General features: G+C 43.3%; 1 protein-coding gene across 4 annotated transcripts in view; it reads right to left on the bottom strand.

Moving 5' to 3' along the window:
* Window positions 1–1,202: 1,202 nt before the first annotated feature.
* UBXN2A (UBX domain protein 2A) overlaps window positions 1,203–21,847 on the bottom strand; it is a 905,003-nt gene continuing 884,358 nt past the window's right edge. For all 4 annotated transcript variants that reach the window (XM_044062750.1, XM_044062749.1, XM_044062752.1 and 1 more), the window contains exon 8: window positions 1,203–1,415. In XM_044062750.1, the coding sequence (XP_043918685.1) occupies window positions 1,226–1,415 (190 nt within the window). In that variant the 3' untranslated portion in view covers window positions 1,203–1,225. The remainder of the gene's footprint in view (window positions 1,416–21,847) is intronic.

Here is a 21,847-nt window from a genome sequence, read left to right as displayed (position 1 = left end):
GCACTTCCCATTAACTGTGCATAAACTGATGGCATAAAGGATAAAGAGGTGAATGTTCTTAGCCAGTAATCAAAAGGCAGCAGCTGCATTTAAAGATAATGTGAAAATAGTGCAGAGTCTCAACAAACGTGTTCAGAGTACTTTCACATATGGCAGACTGTTCTAGACACAGTGTCTTTTCATCTGACAAGACTACTGAAATGTCATACAGGTTAAGTAAAAATGATGCAATCTCCATTTACAGTTCATTTAACATCAGACACCTACTTATCCAGCAGTGCATCAGTGCAGGGATAGACTCTTCGCAGTACATGCCTTTTTGTTTTTTTAGCAGAGAATTCTAAACAGGCTTCTAGTACAGTATGTAGACTGTGCTGGGTTACTTCTTTTGGCAAAACGTTCCATGCAAACACACAGAAGAAAGAACAAAGTTTCTTTTATATGAAAAAAATGGGATTACTCCAGAGTTTCTGTTCAATGTTCCATGTAACTAGTGCTAGTGTCTTTCTCCTTAATAGATTAGTATCAATTTTCTTAGCCAGGTTTCTTCAACGCAACAAAAAAATGCAATAAGCAGCAGTTAACAGTGTTCAGCATGTGTGCGTTTCTCCTCTAGATCAGTACGAGAGGATACTGCAGAACACAACTCCCTCATTAGGTCTTAGGATAATAGTCAGTTCCAGTGCTAGACACACTTAAAGTGCTAGCATGATGATTTGTTAGGGTACCAGGTTTCAAAAGATTTTAAAATCAAGGTCTCTTCTGTCATCTCCAGTAACTGTCCAGGAAAAGTTAAAATTCATACAACAAGGATATGTGTTGTACAGATTTAATGTTTCTGGGCATTCAGCTTGCAATTCATTACACTTGTTCATGATCCAATAGTGCTGAAACAGTAGGGAATATCTTGACTGAAACCTAGCTACACAGCTCCATTCCTGAAGAATGAACCTTAATGCACTGCAGCAGTCAATTACATCAGTGTACTCAAACAGAAGTGCATATAGATCATACAGAGTCCTGGGACGAGAGCATCATCATCCATCACTAGGATACTGTGTATATATGTATATGTATATATATATATATATATATATATATATATATATATATATATATATATATATATATATATATATATATATATATATAATATGTGAAAAAAAAAACTTAATTTTCACAATTCACAATACTGTAAAAGCAAAGATGACAAAAATATCCTTTGTTAGGAATGCCTAAAAGGGTCAGATGCTTTTACTAGTCTTTGTGCAACAACTGCATTGAGGAGGTTAGCCTCTTCCAAAGTCAAACTCTCATCTGTAAGCTCACGAAATGGAAGAGACGTTGTAAGGATGAAGGATGCATTCTCTGATGTGCCACACATTTTCTCAATGAACTCCCGGACGTGGCTTATCCTAGCAAACAGAAAACACAATATTATGTGCCTGAAAGAGTACACAAAGAACAAAAAAAAAAATACACCATGTCAAACATGTTACAGTTGAACTTTCTGTATTGTACTGATCTGCACTACACTAATCAGTGAGTTTATAATAGCTGCATGTCTGAAAGTAAGACCGCCTCAATTTACTACTGTAAATTCAAGATCCTATGGGTTGCTATAGTCTGAGTAGTTAACTGCTATGCATAAGATACAGCAGGGGTCTCAAATTCCAAGCGCACAATAATGTAAAGTGCTCTCCTTGTAAAGTACTCTGATTTGTCCATGACAGAGAAAGCCTGTTAGTGCATCAACAGCAAAATTGCTAAATGCCAAAAAAGCCAATAAGATAAAAAAGCTGCTGAAACAACTTCTGTAGACAGTAGAGCTTTCTCTTCTCTCCACCACTGTATGACCTCAGGGTAGTGTGTGTGTGTGTGTGTGTGTGTGTGTGTGTGTGTGTGTGTGTGTGTGTGTGTGTGTGTGTGTGTGTGTGTGTGTGCAGAACTGTGAGGTGTAGGAAGATGCAGTGAGTATTGCCCCCCTCCCACGCCAAAGAAATGCAACTTTGAGATTCACTGAAAGATGTTCCTACCTTTTTTTCAATCTACCAGCATTTGGTACATATAGGTTCATAGGTGTGTAAAAGGCTAATGGCCCTGGAGCCTTTACAAGCCTAAGCCATAGAAGTGCCCTGGCATTGTGCCGCCCGACATTAGTTCCCAGTGCCTCTATCAAGTAGAGCCACTGGAGTGATCCCCGGGGTAAACTTTCTATTTCCTATCCACGCAATATTTCTTTTGAAGAGGGCCAGTGAGGTGGTCTGCTTGACATGTATGGGCAGTTTATTCCAGAGCAAGGGCGGTCGCTAGGTTATGAACCTGTCCCTCTAGCATGTTCTGTTGATTGTGGTAATGAGGTTGAGGTCTCTGGAGTGTGTGGTGCAGAGGGATTAGGATCTCTTTAGATGTAGCATTTCTAAGAGAGCTGGGTCAGACATGCCTTTGTAAGTCAAGCAGAGATCGCCTCTTAGTAGACAATACGAGACAGAGAATAGCTGGAGTTTTCTGAGTCTGTCTGTGTAGGACATGTGTTTAAGGCCTAGGATCCTCTTTGTGAGGTACTTTTATGGCCTTTACAGCTGTTACATGTGACTTAGTGAGGTAAATGCCAAATGAGGCATTATACTTGATGATTGGCCTAATGAGGGAAGAGTAGAGAAAGAGATGATGACCTCTTTCCTCCTGGATGCAAAACTCTTGGTAATTTGATGTGCCACACAGAAGGACTTTCTGACCAAAGTGGGAATGTGGTGGTTGAAGGAGAAGTTGCTGTCAACCTGTGCCCCCAGACCTCTTATAATGCCTTCAGTGTTCAGTGGGCTCCCATCTATGTGGTAATTAGTGGGAACTGAGTTTTTCCCAAAGGGGTTGACAATGCATTTTTGGCATTAAGCTTAAGGCCATGGTTTCGACACCAGTCACTGGTCTCAGTGAGGCCTTTCTATAGGATGTCTACATCACTTGGGGAGTTAATAATGGCTCCCGACTTGCAGTCGTCTAGGACAAGTGTTTAAGGCCTAAGATCCTCTTTGTGAGGTATTTTTGCGGCCTCTCCAGTTGTTGTAGATGTCTAGTGAGGTACATGCCAAATGGGGCATTGTACTCGATGACTGGCCTAATGAGGGAGGAGTAGTGGGAGACAATGACCTCTTTCTTGCTGGATGCAAAACCCTTAATAATGAGATGTGCCACATAGGATTTTCTGACCACAATGTGGTGGTCAAAAGAGAGGTTGCTATCAACCTGTGTTCCCAGAACTCTTATGACGGCTTCTGTGTTCAGTGGACTACCATTGATATGGTAATTCATGGGAACTGGGTTTTTCTCAAAGGGGATGACGACACATTTTTTGGCATTGAGCTTAAGGTCATGGTTCTGACACCAGTCATTGGTCTAAGTGAGGCCTTTCTGCAGGATGTCAACATCACTTGGGGAGGTAATTATGGCTCCAAACTTGCAATCATCTGTGAACTTTGTCAGCCAGAGTCCCTTTGTGTTGGCCTGAACTTCAGAGAAATAGATACCAAACAGGAGAGGACCCAGGACCAAACTCGGTGAGACTCCACTCGTGACTGGTCGACAGTCTGACTTGGAGTCAGCTACCTTCACACTGTGGGTTCTATCTGTGATCCAGTTTACAACCCACCTAGTGATATAGGAGTTGATGCCTAGCTTAGTGAGTTTTTCTATGATTCCTGTGTGGGTAATGGTATCAAAGGCCTTGGTCAGTTCAAGGTAGCCTGTATGAACCACCCTGCCTTCATCCACAGTTCTGGTGACTGACTCAAATAAGTTGACCAGGTTGAGCAGGCATGATCTACCCTTCACAAAACTAAACTGTGTGGGATCCAGAGTTTGGAGGTTCTCTATATCTTTGTTTATTAGGTCCATGATGATGCATATTGCCAGGCTAATGGGGCGACAGTTCTCAGGGTCTGTAGTCGCTCATCCTTTGTGGAGAGAGATGACTGTAGCAGTGCGCCATTTAGCAGGGACAAAGCCTGAGGTGAGGCTGTGACTGAACAGGGCACACAGGTGAGGTGCCAGTTCACTCTGTAGTTCATGTAGAACACAACCAGAGATATTGTCAGGTCTCATAGAAGCTGTATTCTTGGCCTTGGACAATGCTGTTTTAACCTGTGCAGCAGTAATACTGGGTGCCTGGCAATCTACTGGTATTGTGATTGGTCCTTCAGTGAGGGAGAGAGGGGTAAAGTTGGCACTGAATCTGTCGGCCAGTATATTGGCAATATCTGTTGGCTTGGTACAGGAGGTGCTATTATGCAACAGCTCCAAGCAAATCTGGGGATTTGATGACGGATCTCAACTTTTTGTTGAAGCTGATAAGGGAGTTTCTCCAGTCTTGGGACTTCACCTTATTTCTCATCAATTTCTTCCTCCTGTTGTAGAGTTTGTTTATGGCAGGGGACCACCAGATTGGCTTCCTTTTTTGGAGGAGAGCATCTTGGGTCTATTGGGTATGGCAAGATCCCTGCATTCTTGTACATGTTCGTACATGGCATTAGTGCATGATTCAGCAGTCATGCAGCTGTTCTCTGCATTGGTGCCGTGAAGTTAGTTACCTCTGTTTTTAGCAGCCCAAAGTTAGCTTTGGAGAAGGTTTTCATGGTGGTTACCTTCGGGGGGGGGGGGGGTGGATTTCCGAGGTGATTAGTTTGTTGTCGGATCTAGCCATGGAGGAGTTGACTTCTGGTACAGGACAATGGTCACCGATGTTAATAATGACTAGGTCAAGGAGGTTGCTACCTCTAGTGGGGGTAAGAATGGTCCAGGGCATTGGAATTAATGAATTCCAGGAAACGTTGGGCAAGTGTATTGGTACATGAGTAGTTTTCCCAGTTAATAGAGAGGTATTTGAAGTCGCCCAGTATGAGAGTGGTAGGCTGGACCCCAATATTCTCCAGGGTGCTTAGGAACGTGGAGTGTGAGTCTTGGGTCATGGCTGGGGACCTATAGCAGGCTACGACCTGAATCACTGTCTCACCCAAAGCTAGCTGCACCTGAAATATCTCTGTTGAATAACAGACATGCTTTTACTCAGAGTACTGCTCTCTTAGCTTCAACTGACAACTGCTACAGATTCACTGGTTCAGATACAGCACATCACTAAACTAATCAGAGAGAGACTTCCTGGAGCATGTAAATGGTTGAGAAGTCAGTCACTGTCTTTATATGCAATTCATCCAAATAGCAAGCACCCAAGAAAAATTGCATTTTTAAATCTTGCACAGTATTATGTATTAGTACCAAGGGTGGTGAAAATGAATATGCAAATACAAAAAAATGAGTTAATGGACTCACTTACACCTATGAAATTGTATTTTGAAATTGAGTTCTAGGAATATTCATTCGTTCTTTTTACTCACTTGTCCATACTTGCAAAACAGGCTTTAAAACTACAGCCTTGAATTAGATGCTTCCGGCAAAAAAGAAGAAGTTATGTACTCACCATAACATTTTATGTTTGTTGTCATCTTGCCTTTATTTTTGCTGGTTTGGCTCAGAACAGAGCATCGGTTCTGACTCAGCCTATTACAAAAGCTCGAGAGCTTCCACTGACTTGAGGCTAACCCCCTATCCCATGATGCTTAGGGTAGCAACCCATATCTTGTTTGCAAGTAAAAGCACTACTATTATCTATATATATTCATAAACACAGATAGTCTAGCTGAAAGAGAGGAGGAAACCACAGACTCCAAAAAACAACATATCTATCTACAAATGTACATATATATATATATATATCTTTATATATATATATATATATATATATATATATATATATATATATATATATATATATGTGGTTCCCCTTCAAATCATCGAACGCTTAAAACATCGAAGTTCAGATCATCGAGACCAGAACATCGAGTTTTAAAACATCGAAGGTTTGAAGGGGAAGAAAAAGTTAAGTGTAGGTGGGAGAATGTTTGTGTTTTTACAGGGTACCAAGGTGCCCTGCATACTGTGTGTGTCTATGTGCAGATAGGGTACGGAAAATCTCCCGTTTAGCACTTCTGCATATAGCGCTAAATGGGACATTTCCCTTTACTCCACTGTAGTGCGGTCTCGGAGTTGGAATATTAAAGTGGTTGGGGGGGCAGCCCCCCTGCATACAATTGTTACAATTTATTTTTCTTTTGGCTATACTTGTAACCTTCGATGTGAACGAAGCAGGGGGAAGGAGGGTGGGACGCAAGAATAAAGGCGAGATGGACAACAAACATAAAACATTATGGTGAGTACATAACTTCTTAATGTTATGTTGTCCTATTTCACCTTAATTCTTGCTTGCTGGGACAGCGTCCCAAGCACCTTCAGCCTTGGGTGGCTCAGGAAAAAGTACAGTTGTGTACACTTACCATAAATGTAGATGTTCGAGTGTATTCACTGTTGCAGTTATCACATTTGTGTTATCTGCTTGCAGTAGCCCTCAGTCGGCCTGATTAACAAAGTCTTGGGTCCTGCACCGGTTGCTGTTCCTTCTTCCGTGACGTTAGGTCGTCAGGGATATAAAACGTGCAGCCGATGCCATTACATCAGTTTTTCTTGCCCCAGATGTCAGGTGTCCCCCAATGGGAAGCAATTAAATCTATAAATATATAAGGATATACCTCCAACAAAAAAGCAAATACACCAAAAAGCTTTTGAGCATAGCAAAGGAGAGTAGAGGTATAGTCAAGAAAAGTAAGGGGGCTGGTGGGAGGGCAACCAGGACTGCAACAGTGAATACACTCGAACATCTACATTTATGGTAAGTGTACACAACTGTACTATGTTCTTCGTGTTTCACTGTTGCAGTCATCACATTTGGGTAGATTCCCAAAGCTAAGGATGTGAGGAGGAATTTAGATAGCATTAGCACCAGCTATAAGGCCTTGCAAGACTGCAGTGGCAAAGCCAGCTCTGGATTTATAGAAAATTGGCAGATGGTAATGCTTGGTGAAAGTATGTACAGAACTCCAGGTAGCAGCTTCTAGGATGTCCCTGGTAGGGATGCCTCTGGTGCTGAGAAAGGCTGTAGAGGTAGATGCAGCCCTGGTTGAGTGGGGTCTGTTCCCCTGTGGGATAGGTTTTCCATGGTGCTTGCAGCAGAAATGAATGCAATGCCCTATCCATTTGGAAATGGTTTGCTTTGAAATAGCCTTCCCCTCTGCCCCTGCAGCAAATGCCACCAGCAGTTGTTCAGATTTCCTTTGAGGTTTAGTCCTGTCCAAACAGAATCTAAGTTGTCTGTGCACATCTAAGGAGTGCAGTATCCATACCCCTTTGTTCTGTGGATTAGGAAAGAAGCTTGGCAAATGAATGGACTGATTAAGAGCCACCCTGGATACCACCTTGAGCATGAAGGAGAGATTGTTCCTGAGGGACACCCTGTCTGCATGAAAGATGATGAAAGATTCCACTGCCATAAGGGCCTGTAATTCAGATACCCTTCTTGCTGAAGTGATTGCTAAAAGGAAAGCTGTTTTCCAAGAAAGGAATTTTAAGTCTGCAGTAGCAGCTGGCTCTAAAGGAGGAAGAGTGAGTTTCTCCAATACAAAGTTAAGGTCCCAGGCTGAGGTTGGAGCTCTCATGGGTGGTCGTAAATTTTTGGCCCCTCTGAGGAACTGCCTGAGCAGTGGATGAGAGAAGAGGGGAGGTTCTGTGTTATAATGAGCTGAAATGGTTGAGGTGTGAATTTTGATGGAGGAGAAAGACAGGCCCTTGTGAAGCATCTCAGTTAAGTATTGCAAAATCTGAGGTAAATTGGGCACTGCTGTGCTCATCCCTTGAGATTGGTTCCAGGCACAGAATCTTTTCCATTTTTCAGCATAAGATTTTCTAGTACTAGGCCTCCTTGCCTCTAAAATGATGTCCAACACTGGTTTACTGAGGGATGGTAAAGGAGAGATTAGGTAATTAGCCAGGCTGCTAGGTTCAGTGTTTGAAGCTGAGGGTGCAGAATCCAGTTCTCCTGCTGCGACAATAGAGTAGGAGTCTGAGGCTGGTGCCATGGGGCCAACGATGACAAACTGTGCAAGAGGGGGAACCAGTGTTGGCGTGGCCAGTCTGGTGAAATCAAAATTGTCCTTGGTTTGTCTTGCTTGATCTTTAGCAATACTTTGGAGAGCAGAGGCAGAGGAGGAAAGTCATAAACTGAAAGTTTTTTCCAGCTGAAGGACAGAGCATCCACTTTCCAAGCTTGTTTGTGGGGAAGTCCTTGTGCAAAATTGTCCAATTGATAGTTCTGGGAGGAGGCAAACAGGTCTATATCTGGGCTCCCCCATTTGCTTGTCAACATGTTGAAAATCCTTGGTTCCAGTTTCCACTCGTGTGGGTCCATGAGGTTTCTGCTTAGCTCGTCTGCCAGTGTATTTAGTTTTCCTGGCAGGAATTGAGCTTATAGATGCACTTGGTAGCTCAGGGCTGTGTTCCACAATGCCATGGCTGGTCTGCAGAGGGGGTAAGAATGTGTACCCCCCTGCTTGTTATGTACCACATAACAGTGGTGTTGTCCGTCTTTACCATTAATTGTCCTGGAAGAATGTGGTCCTTGAAGGCTGTCAGAGCATTCTGTACTGCTAACATTTCTTTTTGATTGATATGCAGGTGCATTTGACTTGGGTTCCATTTGCCCTGAATGCACCACCCTGCCAGGTGAGCCCCCCCCCATGCATAGTCTGATGTGTCTGTTGTTAGGATTTGGGCGGCAGGGGCTAGTGTGAATGGTAGACCCTTGTTCTGGTGGCAGGCCTCTGCCCACCAAAGGAACTCTAGGCGTAGGCAAGGTATGATAGGAATCGTTGCTTCTAGATCCTGAGAATGTTGACACCATAGGCCTTTTAGATACCATTGTAGTTTCCTCATATGCAGTCTTGCATGTGGAATTAAAAGAACGCAGGAGGCCATGAACCCCAAGGCTTGTAGTATTTGCCTTGTAGATAGCAGGGTTTTTGTGGCCACTTGTTTGAAGTAGGTTGTCAAATGATTTTGTTTCTCAGGCGTGAGGAAAGCCATCTGGGAAGTTGCATTCAAGCTTGCTCCCAGGAATATAATCTGTTGACAGGGTACCAGGTGTGATTTCTTTTCATTTATGGTGTACCCCAGACAAGTTAGCACCCTTTGTACAAAAGCCAGATGATTCAAAAGTATGTCCTGGCTTTCTGCCTGAATTAGACAATCGTCCAGGTATGGGTATATTTGAATATTTCATTGCCTGCAAAATGCAATAACTGGAGCTAGGCACTTTGTGAATACCCTGGGCGCAGTAGATGAGCCAAAGGGCAGTGCAGAGAAAGTACAGTTGTGCACACTTACCATAAATGTAGATGTTCAAGTGAATTCACTGTTGCAGTCATTACAATTGGGTTATCCTGCTGGCAGGCTACCCTCAGTCGGCCTGAATTCCAAAGTCTAGGACCGGCGTTGGTTGCTGTCGCTTCTTCCCTGACGTCAGAGCGCCAGAGGTATAAAAGATGCAGCCAATGCCATTTTCTTCAGTTTTTCTTGCCCCAGATGTCAGGTGCCCCCAAAAGGGTAGGCTAAAAATATGTCAATAAAACATGCATGCACCAAAGTATATATTTTGCCTTCATCTACAAGAAAATACACCACATAGGTTGTATAGAATAGAGAAGTACAGATAAATTTCAGCAAATAAATGGGGGATGACGGGTGGGTAACCTGGACTGCAACAGTGAATACACTCGAACATCTACATTTATGGTAAGTGTACACAACTGTACTATGTTCTTTGTGTTTCACTGTTGCAGTCATTACAATTGGGTTGAATCCCAAAGCTAAGGTTGGGAGGCTGGAGCTAAATAGCATTAGGGGCGGCTATTAGGCCCTGCACAACTGCAGTGGCAAAGCCTGCCCTGGATTTAGAGCAGAGTGGTAAGTGATAGTGCTTTGTGAAGGTGTGCACTGAACTCCAAGTAGCAGCCTCTTAAATGTCTTTGGTTGGTACTTCCCTGAGGAAGGCTGCTGAAGTGGCTGCTACTCTTGTTGAATGTGGCCTAATGCCCTTAGGTGCTGGCTTGCCATGTTGAGAATAGCAGAAACTAATGCAGTGGCCTATCCACTTTGAAACAGTCTGCTCTGAGAAAGCCTTTCCTTGTGATCCTGCAGCATATGCCAATAGTAATTGCTCTGTCTTTCTGAAAGCTTTGGTTCTGTTCAAACAGAAGCGTAGCTGTCTGTGTATGTCCAAAGAATGCAAAATTCACTCCCCCTTATTCTGTGGGTTTGGATAAAAGGTAGGCAGATGAATAGTTTGGTTAAGGGCCATGGTTTGGTTTAGGCATAAATGTCGGGTTTGTCTTCAGAGAAACCCTGTCTGGATAAAAAATGATAAAAGGTTCCACAGCCATGAGTGCCTGTAGCTCTGAGACTCGTCTTGCAGAAGTTATTGCTAGGAGCTGAGCTGTTTTCCAAGATAAAAACTTTATATCAGCTGCAGCGGTTGGCTCGAAAGGAGGCAGGGTGAGTTTTTCCAAGACATAATTGAGGTCCCATGCAGGTATTGGTGATCTCCTTGGAGGCCTTAAATTTTTGGCCCCTCTGAGGTACTGCCTTAACAAAGGATGAGAAAACATTGGTGGCTCTGTATTGTAATGCGCCAAAATGGCAGAGGCATGAATTTCTATAGATGAAAAAGACAGGCCTTTGTCCAGCATCTCAGTCAAGTACTGCAAAATCTGTGGAATGTTTGGTACAGCTGTGTCAATTCCTTGTGCCTGGTTCCAAGCACAGAATCTCTTCCATTTTCCAGCATAGGATTTTCTAGTACTAGGCCTCCTGTTCTCCAAAATGAAATCCATCACCGCTTTAGTGAGAGGTGTGTTTTGTATGACTACATGATCCGCCATGCTGCCAGATTTAAGGTCTTGAGTTGGCTGTGTAGGATCTGATTGTTCTGCTGGGACAGTAGATGAGGTACTTGAGGTAAGGTCCAGGCTCGGCATTGAGACAAGTTCCTTAGGATTGGATACCAGTACTGGCGTGGCCACTCTGGGGCAATCAGTATCATTTTTGGCTTCTCCTGTCTGACCTTTAGGAGTACCTTGGGGAAGAGAGGCAGAGGAGGAAAGGCATATACTGTTAAGTTTTTCCAGCTGAAAGATAGGGCATCCACTTTCCATGCTTGTCTGTGATAAGTCCTTGTGCAGAATCTTTTTAGTTGGCAGTTGTGAGGTAAGGCAAATAGATCTATGTCCGGGCATCCCCATTTCCTCGTTATCATGCTGAAGACTTGTGGATCCAATTTCCACTTGTGGGGATCCATGAGGTTTCTGCTTAGTTCGTCTGCCAGAGTATTTATCTTTCCTGGCAGGAATTGTGCCTGCAGATGTACTTGGTAAGTCAATGCTGTGTCCCACAAAGTCATAGCTAGCCCGCAAAGGGGGTAGGAATGAGTGCCTCCCTGCTTGTTTATGTACCATATGACCGTGGTGTTGTCTCTGTCTTTATCAGTAGTTGTCCTGGATGAAGTAGGTCCTTGAAGGCTGTCAGGGCATTTTGAGCAGCTAGCATCTCTTTTTGATTGATATGTAGATGCATTTGGTTTGTGGACCATGTGCCTTGAATACATCTTTCTGCCATGTGGGCTCCCCAGGCATAATCCAATGCATCCGTTGTTAATGTATGTGTGGCTGGGGGTAGAGTGAATGGCTGTCCCTTGTTCTGGTGACAGGCCTTCTCCCACCATCGAAACTCCTGTTGCAGGCAGGGAATGAGAGTAACTATTGTTTCCAGGCTGTGGCAATGTTGAGTCCAAACACTTTCTAGGTACCATTGAAGTTTCCTCATATGCAGTCTTGCATATGGAATTTGTAGCATGTAGGATGCCATGAAGCCCAAAGCCTGCAGAATTTTTCTTGCAGATAACTGGGCCTTTGTTGTCAACAGTTTGAAATAGGTAGTCAGTTGTCTTAGTTTGTCTGGCATGAGATAAGCCATCTGGGCAGTTGTATTTAAGCTTGCACCCAGGAATATTACCTCTTGAGAGGGTACTAGTTTTTATTTCTGTTCGTTGACTGTGTACCCTCGGCATGACAGTAATCTCTTTACAAACGCCAGATGCTGTAGTAGAATGTCCTTGTTCTCTGCTTGAATGAGGCAGTCGTCCAAGTAAGGATATATTTGTTTTCCTCTTTCTCTGCAGTATGCAATTACTGGTGCCAGGCACTTTGTGCAGACCCTGGGCGCAGTAGATAAGCCAAAGGGCAGTGCAGAGAATTGATAGTGCATTGAGCCAGCTTTGGATCTGAGGTATCTTCTGCATGTTTGTCTGATTGGGACATGCATGTATGCCTCTTTTAGATCTAAAATCACAAGCCAAGCCTTCTTGCCCAACATGGGCAGAAGCTGCTGTAGAGTCAACATTTTGAATTTTGGAATATCCAGAAATGTGTTTAGAATAGATAGGTCCAGTATTGGTCTCCAGGCTTTGTCCTTTCTGGGTACCAAGAACAGTCTTGAATAGAATCCTTGTCCCTGCTCTTTTTCTGGTACTTGTTGAATGGCCCTCATGTCCATGAGGGATGAAACTTGTTTTTGTGCCTCTGCCCATTGATTGCGTGGCAGGTCTGGCATTCCGTTTGGCCTTGGCAGGATGTAAAAGTGGAACCTGTAGCCTTGTGATACTATATTTAGAACCCATTTGTCCTGGATGATCATGTGCCAATTTTGTGAAAAAAGTGCTAGTTTCCCCCCCAAAGGAGCTGCCAAAAGATAACTGCTTGGAGCTGGAAGGGGAAAGTCAGTGAGACTGTTTCCTGTATGGCTGTGATTTTTCCTCTCCGCTCTTGGAGGTAGAAGCACCCCATTGTTTAGGCCTGTATGAGCCCTGGTGCTGTGATCTGCCTCTGAGGCATCTGTATCTGCCTCTTTGTGGCCTATCAACTGGAAAGGACCAATTCTTTGTAAGCCAGTTCCTGCTAAATCTGGGAGGCTGTACCTGCAAGAAATCCTTGACTGTTTGCATAGATTTAGCTTTGTCCTCCATTTTCTTCAACACCTCTTCTGCTTTAACACCAAACAAAGTATCATGCTGTAATGGAGCATCTAATAGTTTTGCTTTAACATGATCAGGCAAATTCTGTTCTTTTAACCAAGCATGCCTCCTAATGACAGAACCTGTAACAGCGGCCCTGCAGGAGGCCTCTAGAGAATCAAAACTACATTGCAAAGTATGCTTTCCAACTTGTTCAGCTGCATGCAATAAAGCATGCATTTCCTTGTTGTCTGCACACTCTGAATTTGTTGACATTTTCTGTTTAAACAGTGACATAAGGTATTGCTGATATTTAAGCATATGAAATTGGCAATTTAAGGCTCTTACAGCCAAGGGTGCAGAAGTATAAATCTTTTTACCCCATCTGTCTAGGGCCCTAGAATCCCTATCAGAAGGGATAGGGTTTTTTGCAGTAGAAGCCTTGACCCCTTTGGGACCCTGTGAGATGGTTTCTGGGTCAGCAGCAGGGTTTTTATAAAGAAATTTATGTGAATCAGGAACCCTGTAGTACCTGTCTGGCTTAACAGGAGCTGGTGGTAAAGAGTCTGGAGATAGACTGGACTCTGAAAATACATCATCTACAATGTCTAAAACAGGTGGGATAGCAAGGGGCGTGTGTTGAGGCAATAAAAGGAAGTCTCACAGCCTTTTCCTGGATTCTGAGTAATCCTGGCTCTCCCAGTGGAAATTCTCCCTCATATTATGCAGTGTCTCCCCAAAAGAATAATCCTCAGGAGGGAAGGCCGAAGGGATAGATTCTTCAGCATCAGAGTCCTCATAGGGAGGAAGAGAATATTCCTGTTCAGATGAGGAATCAGAGGAAATGGAAACCTGGTCTGAAGATTCGTATTCTACCTCTTGCCTAGGCCTCTTATCAGAAGGGGGATGGGAACCCCTGATCAAAGTAATAAGGTCTTCAGCCATTTTAAGCATCTGTTTCTTAGGCATGAAGGCCTGTCCAGGAGAATGCTGTACTTGTTTCTCTTTAGAGTTGCTTTAGTCTTTGCCTTTGAAGCTGAAGTAGGTTTCACATATAACTGTGTAGGTCTGTAAACACCCTCAGAAGCCGATGCCTGCTCAGCGGCTCCAGACCCATCTGAGGGAATAGTTTCCGAGTGTCCAATACCTTGAGTTTCCAGCAGTCTCGTCGGCTCCACGTGGGAGTTGGAAGTGGCCTGTGGCTCTGAGGTAGCTGACGTCAGGGGCTGCAAAAGCACCTCACTGAGAACCGGCGACAGGCCTAGCAGTAGCCTGGTCGGTTTTGGATCTCGGATGCCTATCGTTTTCTTTTTCCTTGCGCTTTTTATAAACTCCGGTAGTCGTTTGTTCCGACGGCATTATGTAATTAAATCTTCTGCCAAAGTAATGGAATGCAAAATCGTACCGATGCTTAATAGTGCGTTGGTTAAATCTAGCACAAAACCGACAGCTAGCAATGTTATGGTCAGGGCCTAGGCAAGGAATACAGTAAGAATAAAAATCCTTATGAGGTATTTGCTTCCCACAAGAAATACAACTGTTAACTTTTTCTGACATCGGTCTGGAGCAAGAAAAAAGTTTCCCCAATGGGATACTTAGCTTTAATGAAGACTTCGGATCTGAATTTCGAATTTGAAAACTCAGGAGTCGGCCGACCGGCACTTGCGAACTGCTTTTGCTTCGGGCACTGCGCAGCAAGAAAGACTGAAGAAAATAGCATTGGCTGCATCTTTTATACCCCTGGTGCTCTGCATCAGGGAGGAAGCAACAACAACCGACCCCGGACCTAGACTTTGGAATGCAGGCTGACTGAGGGTAGCCTGCCAGCAGGATAACCCAAATGTAATGACTGCAACAGTGAAACACGAAGAACATCTGATAGTGCGTGTAGCCTGCTCTGAAGCATAGGAATCTTCTGCAAAATTCCCTGATTGGGATGTGCAGGTATGCTTCCTTTAAATCTAGTGTTGCCAACCAGGCATCTTTGCCTATCATAGGGAGCAATTGGTGAAGAGTCAGCAACTTGAATCTTTCACCAAAAAGGTGGTTAGAGTAGACAGGTCCAGGATAGGACACTATGAATTGTCTTTTCTGGGTACCAGGAATTGTCTCGAGTAGAAACCGTGTCCCTTTTCCTCTTCTGGTACCAATTGAATAGCCCCCATGCTTAAGAGCGAAAGTACTTGCTTTTGGGCCTCTACCCACTGATTTGGGGGGTAGATCTGGCCACCCGCTTGGTGTTGGTAACATGTGGAAGTGAAATCTGTATCCCTGGGACACTATATTTAAAACCCATTTGTCCTGGGTAATGAGTTCCCAGTTCTATGCATGAAGAGCAATCTCCCCCCCCCCCAAGGGGGCAATCAGTTGAGAAGTGCTTGGAAGTTTTAAAAAGAAGTCATTGAGATAGTTTACCACAGGGGGGAGTTTTATTACTCCCAGATTTGGAAGTGAAGGCTCTCCACTGCTTATTCCTGTGCGTACCCTGGGACTGAAGCCTGAGAGCTCTGCTTGATCTGGGTTTGGACTGAGAAGGTCTGGAAGAGGCAGGAAAGGACCAATTCTTGGAAGGCCAATGCCTACTAAACCTTGGAGGTTGTACTTGTAAAAAATTTTTAACAGTTTGCATAGATTTAGCTTTTTCCTCCATCTTTTTAAGAACGTCTTCTGCCTTGTTGCCAAACAGGCGGTTCTGATTTAAGGGAGCACAATAATTTTGCTTTAACATGCTCTGGCAAGGATTGCTCCTTAAGCCAAGCATGCCTTCTAAGTACAGACCCAGTCACAGCATCCCTGCATGATACCTCTAGTGAATCAAAACCACATTGCAAAGTATGCTTTCCAACTTGTTCAGCTGAGTGCAGTAAATCCTATAAATCCTTATTTTCAGCACAATCAGGAATCAACATAATTTTCTGTTTAAGCAATCCAATAATATGCTGCTGATACTTTAACATATGAAACTGACAGTTTAAGGCCCTAATGGCCAAGGTTGCAGAAGTGTATACCTTTTTACCACCCCATCTATCCAGCGCCCTGGAATCTCTATCAGAAGGGGTAGGATTTTTGGCAGTAGCAGCTTTAATGCCCTTGGGCCCTTGGGAAATGGTCTCAGGATCAGCAGTAGGATTTTTAAAAAGGAACTTTTGAGAGTCAGGGACCCTGTAATATCTATCAGATTTTCTGGGAGCAGGAGGTAAAGAATCAGGGGCCAAACTAGATTCCAAAAAGGCATCATCAACAATGTCTAGTACAGGAGGTATGGCTAAAGGCCTGTGCTGGGGCAGGAGCAAGAAATTCCTAAGCCTCTTTTTAGAATCAGAGAAATCCTGACTTTCACAACAAAAATGCTCCCTGAGAGTATGCAAGGTTTCACCAAAAGAGAAATCCTCTGGGGGGAAGCAGAGGAAATAGAGTCCTCAGCATCAGAATCCTCATAAGTAGATAAGGGTAAATCCTGGTCATCAGAGAAAACAGAAGATTCAGAATCCTGGTCAATAGTGTCATAAGCAAACTCAGTCCTAGGTCTCTTAGGGGGGGGAAGGCTGGCTTCCCCTGATTAAAGTAATAAGGTCTTCATCCATTCTTATCATTTGTTTTTTAGCCATAGAGGCCTGACCAAGTGGTCTGGGCATCAGTTTTCTAGGCATGGTTCGAGTTTTAGGCCTTGAAGAAGAAGATGGTGTTGGTTTAACACGCAAGTCAGAGGCCTGAATACACCCTCAGAAGCCGGTGCCTGCACAGCGGCTCCAGACCCATCCAAGGTAGAGACATCCGCAGGTTTCACAGTTGAAGCATCTCGCGGCATACCGGACTCCGAATGGGTCTCAGTAGAGGCCTGCGAATCTGAAGTAGCGGGTATCAGGGGCTGCGAATGGCTTAGGAGAAGCATCGTCGGCAGCTTTGGACCTATGTGGCCTGTCTCTGTCTTTATCTTTGCGTTTTTTCGGAATGTTGGTAGTCAGATGGCTTACCGAAGACATATCAGGATAATTGAACCGAGCACCAAAATATTTAGCAGCACAAATATACCGATGATGGATAGTTTGTGGTTTAAATAAGGCACAAAACCAACAGCGAGGTACATCGTGGTCAGGGCTTGGGTAAGGAATACAGCACGAATGAAAATCTTTAAGAGGTATTTGCTTTCCACAAGTAATGCAATTATTTACTTTTACTGACATCGGTTTAGAGCAAGAAAAAGTTTCCCTAATGGGGTACTTAGCTTTTAGTTGAAGACTTCGGTTTTGAAACTCGAAAACAAAAATTTCAGGAGTTGGCTGACCAGCACTTGCGAACTGCTTCTGCTTCGGGCACCGCATGGCAAGAAATACTGATGTAATGGCATTGGCTGCATGTTTTATACCCCTGACAACCTGAAGTCACAGAAGAAGGGACAACAACCAACACAAGACCCAAGACTTTGTTAATCAGGCCGACTGAGGGCTACTGCAAGCAGATAACCCAAATGTGATGACTGCGACAGTGAAACACGATGAACATCAGACTCTTCAGTACAGTGGATCCAAAGGAAGACCTGTTCCATTATGGAATGGCCCTTCAATTGCCTGGTCACTGCCTGTTATTAATGCTGTACGAGAAGGAAATGCAGTCTGTGAGCCATTTTGACAGAGTTACTTTAGAAATCGGTAATCCTTTCCTTTTATCTGAAAAAGAAACAAAAATCTGGTCTGACTTTCTGAAGTCATTGGTCAAGTGCAAATAGAAGCCTAGTTGTCGGTGTACATCTAGTTGATGTAATTTATATTCTGCCTTGTTGCTATGGTTGGGGAGGAACACTGGCAACTCAGTAGATTGATTTAAATTGTTTTCTGAATATACCTTTGGTAAGAAAGAAGGATTAGTTCTTAAGGATACTCTGTCTTTGTGGAAAACTATTTCAGGTGGATGTACAGAAAGGGCTTGAAGTTCAGATACCCATCTAGTGGAGGTAACGGCTGCCAAGAAGAGAGTTTTCCATGACAAAAACTTTATATCACATGATGATGCAGGTTTAAATGGTAGCAAGAATAAGGCAGTTAGAACAAAAATTAAGTCCCAAGCGGCTGGAGATTCTCTGACTGGGGGTCTTAGCAGGAAGGTATCTTTCAAAAAGGCCTTGCATAGCTTGTGGGACACAATAGACAATCCCATCTCCCAATATGTAAATTATACATGGCTGCTAGTTGTACCCTGATGGTAGCTGCTGCTGCACCTTCTTCAAAAAGTTTGGAGAGAAATTCAAGAACTGTTGTGATAGGAGCTGTAAAGGGGTTTATATTGTGCTTAACGGCCCAGTATGAAAATCTTTTCCATTTACTGGAATACACTTTTCTCATAGACGGTTTGTGGGAAGAGATCAAGATATGTTTAACTGCTATTTGTGGAATTGGAGCAGCCATGCTGTCAACTTGATGGTCTGGATGGAGGGATGGAACATTCTCGATGAGTGGGTCAAAAAGTCTGGAACTAGGTCCAGAATCCATGGTTCCTCCAGGAGATGGGCCCAGAAAAAGGGAAACAAAATTTGTCGAGGCCAGTAAGGAGCAATGAGTATCATTTCAATGTTCTGGCTTTCTGAATTGCTTTGGGTATTAAGGGGAAGGGTGGAAAGGCATAAAGAAGTCCCGGCGGCCAAATCGTGTATGAGTGCATCCTCTGGTGACTTCCCCGGGGAGGAATGAGGCCAAAGTGGCTGCTACATTTGGCGTAAACAGACATGGAGAAAAGGTTATAGCAGGGCTGGCCCCATTTTAGGAAGATCTCTTCCGCAACTTCTTGTTTCAGGGACCACTCGTGAGGCAACAGAATCGCTCTACTGAGTTTGTCCACTATCACATTGGATTTTCCTGGGATGTGCATTGCTATCAGAAAACGTTGAGAAGAGACAGCCCATTGCCATACTAGTTGTGCCTCTCGACACAAGGAATATGATTTGGTTCCCCCGTTTATGTACCACACTACTGACATGTTGTCTGTTTGAATTGCAACAGTTCCTATCGGAGTAGAGTCCTGGAATGCTTGCAACTCAGAGCACCGCTCTCATCTCTAGGACATCGATAAGCAAGTGGTTCTCGTGTTCTTACCATAAGCCTTGAACACTCTTTTCCAAATACTGACCCCCCCCCCGATCTGGGAAGCATCCATGGTCAGTACAGCAGTCGGTTGCAGGAATACAAACAGGCATTCCAAGAATAACTGGTTCATTTGAAGGTACCAGAGAAGATCCTTCTTGCATGAATCTGTGATAACTATATGATGTGATAGTGGTAGATCTTGCATGGACCATTGGGCAAAGAGTAACCATTGGAGGACCCTCATGTGCAGATGTGCTAGAGGTACTAGAAAAATAGCTGCTGCCATGGTACCCATTACCTGTAACACAGACCTGGCCTGAACCATTCTTCTTGATATCAAGCTCCTGCTTTGACAGTATAGGGAATGAATTCTCTTGGGGGTACGTTTTGCCACAATTTCCTTTGAATCCAACTCTGTGCCTAAGAAAGTAATATGCTGTGAAGATGATAAGGCAGATTTATTTGAAATTTATAGTAATGCCTAGCTTGTAATGAAGAAGTACGGTTTTGTCCCTCATAGTAGATGCTAGGTGGTGGCAGTCAGGAACCAGTCGTCTAGGTATGGAAACACACAGAATCCTAGATGTCTCAAGTGAGCCGTAACGACTGCCATGCATTTGGTGAACACTCTGGGGGCTTGTAGTGAGACCAAATGGCAGGGCTCAAAATTGGTAATGACTGGCTCCCAGCCAAAAGCTTAAGTGTCTCCTGGATCACCTGTCCATTTTTATATGGTAGTACGCATCCTGGAGATCTATCGGGCACATCCAATTGCCTTTCCTGAGAAAAGGGAATACAGACTGCAGTGTCATCATCCAGAACTTTGATTTTTTTTTTTTTTTTTTTTTTACAGATCTGTTCAATCTGCTGAGACCTAATATGGGTCTCCAGTCCCCTGTCTTTTTTGGAACTAAAAAAAGACCTTGAGTAAGTTCTGGATCCAATCTGGTCTCCAGGGACCTTTTGGATGACTCTTTTTCTAGCAACATGTGCATCTCTGATGTTGCATAGCAATCTGACTGGGTGGAATATCTGGGATAGAATGATTTATGGGGGGGGGGTGGAAAAGTGTATGTAATAACCTCAGGATATGATTGTCTGTACTCATTTGTCTTGAGGGATTTCTAGCCAGGCATTTGGGTGCAGTGACAAGCGTCCCCCAACTGCCTCCAGAGATGGACAGGGGGCCTCCTTTGAGGAGCGCTGGAAGGGCTATGCAGAGAACGTATCTCTGTCGCCTTGATTCTGCAGACCCCCTCTGCTGCGAGGTCAGTGTCTTCCATTGTTACTTCCCCTCTGCCCCTGGGGGAAGCTTCACCACGTCTTTCCACCTGATATGGGTTCTGATCATACATAATCATACAGTTTGTCACTAATCCTCCCATTACATCTCTATTAGAACACCATCGTAATGGGAGGATTAGTGACAAACTGTATGATTATTGTTCTATGAGTAAACCAATGGTACCCTGCATTCAAGGTGTTCCCAAAATACACAAACATCCCCTATGCCCACCCATGAGACCAATTGTTGTAGGGCGAGGCTGGATCACAGAACCCATATCATTATATCTGGAATCTAAATTAAGACCTATAGTAAATAAATATACATATATATTAAGAGACACTAAGCAAATTCTACTAATGTTATATGATGAAATGAAAGCTGTACCTGTGGATGATAAATATTGTCTGGTTACACTTGATGTCCAGTCTCTCTTTACTACCATCCCGAATCATGAAGGAATAGAAAGTGTTCGCAGGTGCTTACAGGCAAATCAAGCATCACTTGAAATTCATACTGATACATTTTTACTTTTAGTAATCATGCTTACATTCAGAAAGATGGCGTAGCTATGGGCACTTCAAGTGCCAAAAGCTACGCCAATCTTGTTATGGCTGATTGGGAGAAGAGGTGTTTGTTTACACTTAATAGCTTTAAGGATCATGTTAGATTTTATGTACGCTTTGTGGATGACCTCTTTCTCATATGGAAATCTGAAGGGGCTGAGTTGTATCATTTTTTACAACAGGTGAACTCACTGACCCATTATCTGAAATTTACTATGACGGCATCAGAGAAATTTGTTTCATATTTAGATGTTTTTGTAGAGAGAGTGCCCAATGGTCTCTTAAATACTGGTGTGTACAGGAAATCATGTCATAGAAATTCATTACAGCACAGATCCAGCATGCACCCTAAGTTTATTTTCAAGAACATTGTTAAAGGACAAGCCATGCAGGTATCCCAATTGAATTCTACTGATGCAGGATATAATATGGAATTACTTGGTCTTAAGCAACAATGTATTGATAGATCATATTGCCCTGAAGAAATTAATGAGGGACTTTAGGATGTAGATACACTCAGAATGGGTAGGGCATACCCTTATTTTGTTGAAAGAAACAATAGTATTCAAGACTCAAATAATTTATCTAATAAAAATAATATAGTTGATGAGGGACTCCGAGTATCCATATATCATACACAAGATGTTAAAGCTATAAGAAATGCTTATTTGAAATATTGGAATATTTTAAAAGTAGACTCATCCATTTGTGAAGTTGTTTGTGATTTTCCGAAATTTATAAACAAGAATAGGCTTAATTTATATAGGATGTTGTGTAGCTCTAATAGAATTGAATCTAGACCTCAGTCCAGTGTTCCATCTGGTATAACTAGGCCATGTCAGAAGTGCAATTACTGCAGTTCTATAGATTATACAGCTATGTTCGTGCATCCTGTTACCTTGCAATGTTTCAAATT

The sequence above is a fragment of the Protopterus annectens genome, chromosome 2.part1 (assembly GCF_019279795.1).
Source record: "Protopterus annectens isolate FY-2018-M chromosome 2.part1, PAN1.0, whole genome shotgun sequence".
Classification (NCBI taxonomy): domain Eukaryota; kingdom Metazoa; phylum Chordata; order Ceratodontiformes; family Protopteridae; genus Protopterus; species Protopterus annectens.
The sequence above is the reverse complement of the archived record's forward strand: the minus strand, read 5'-3'. Positions and strand labels throughout refer to the sequence as shown.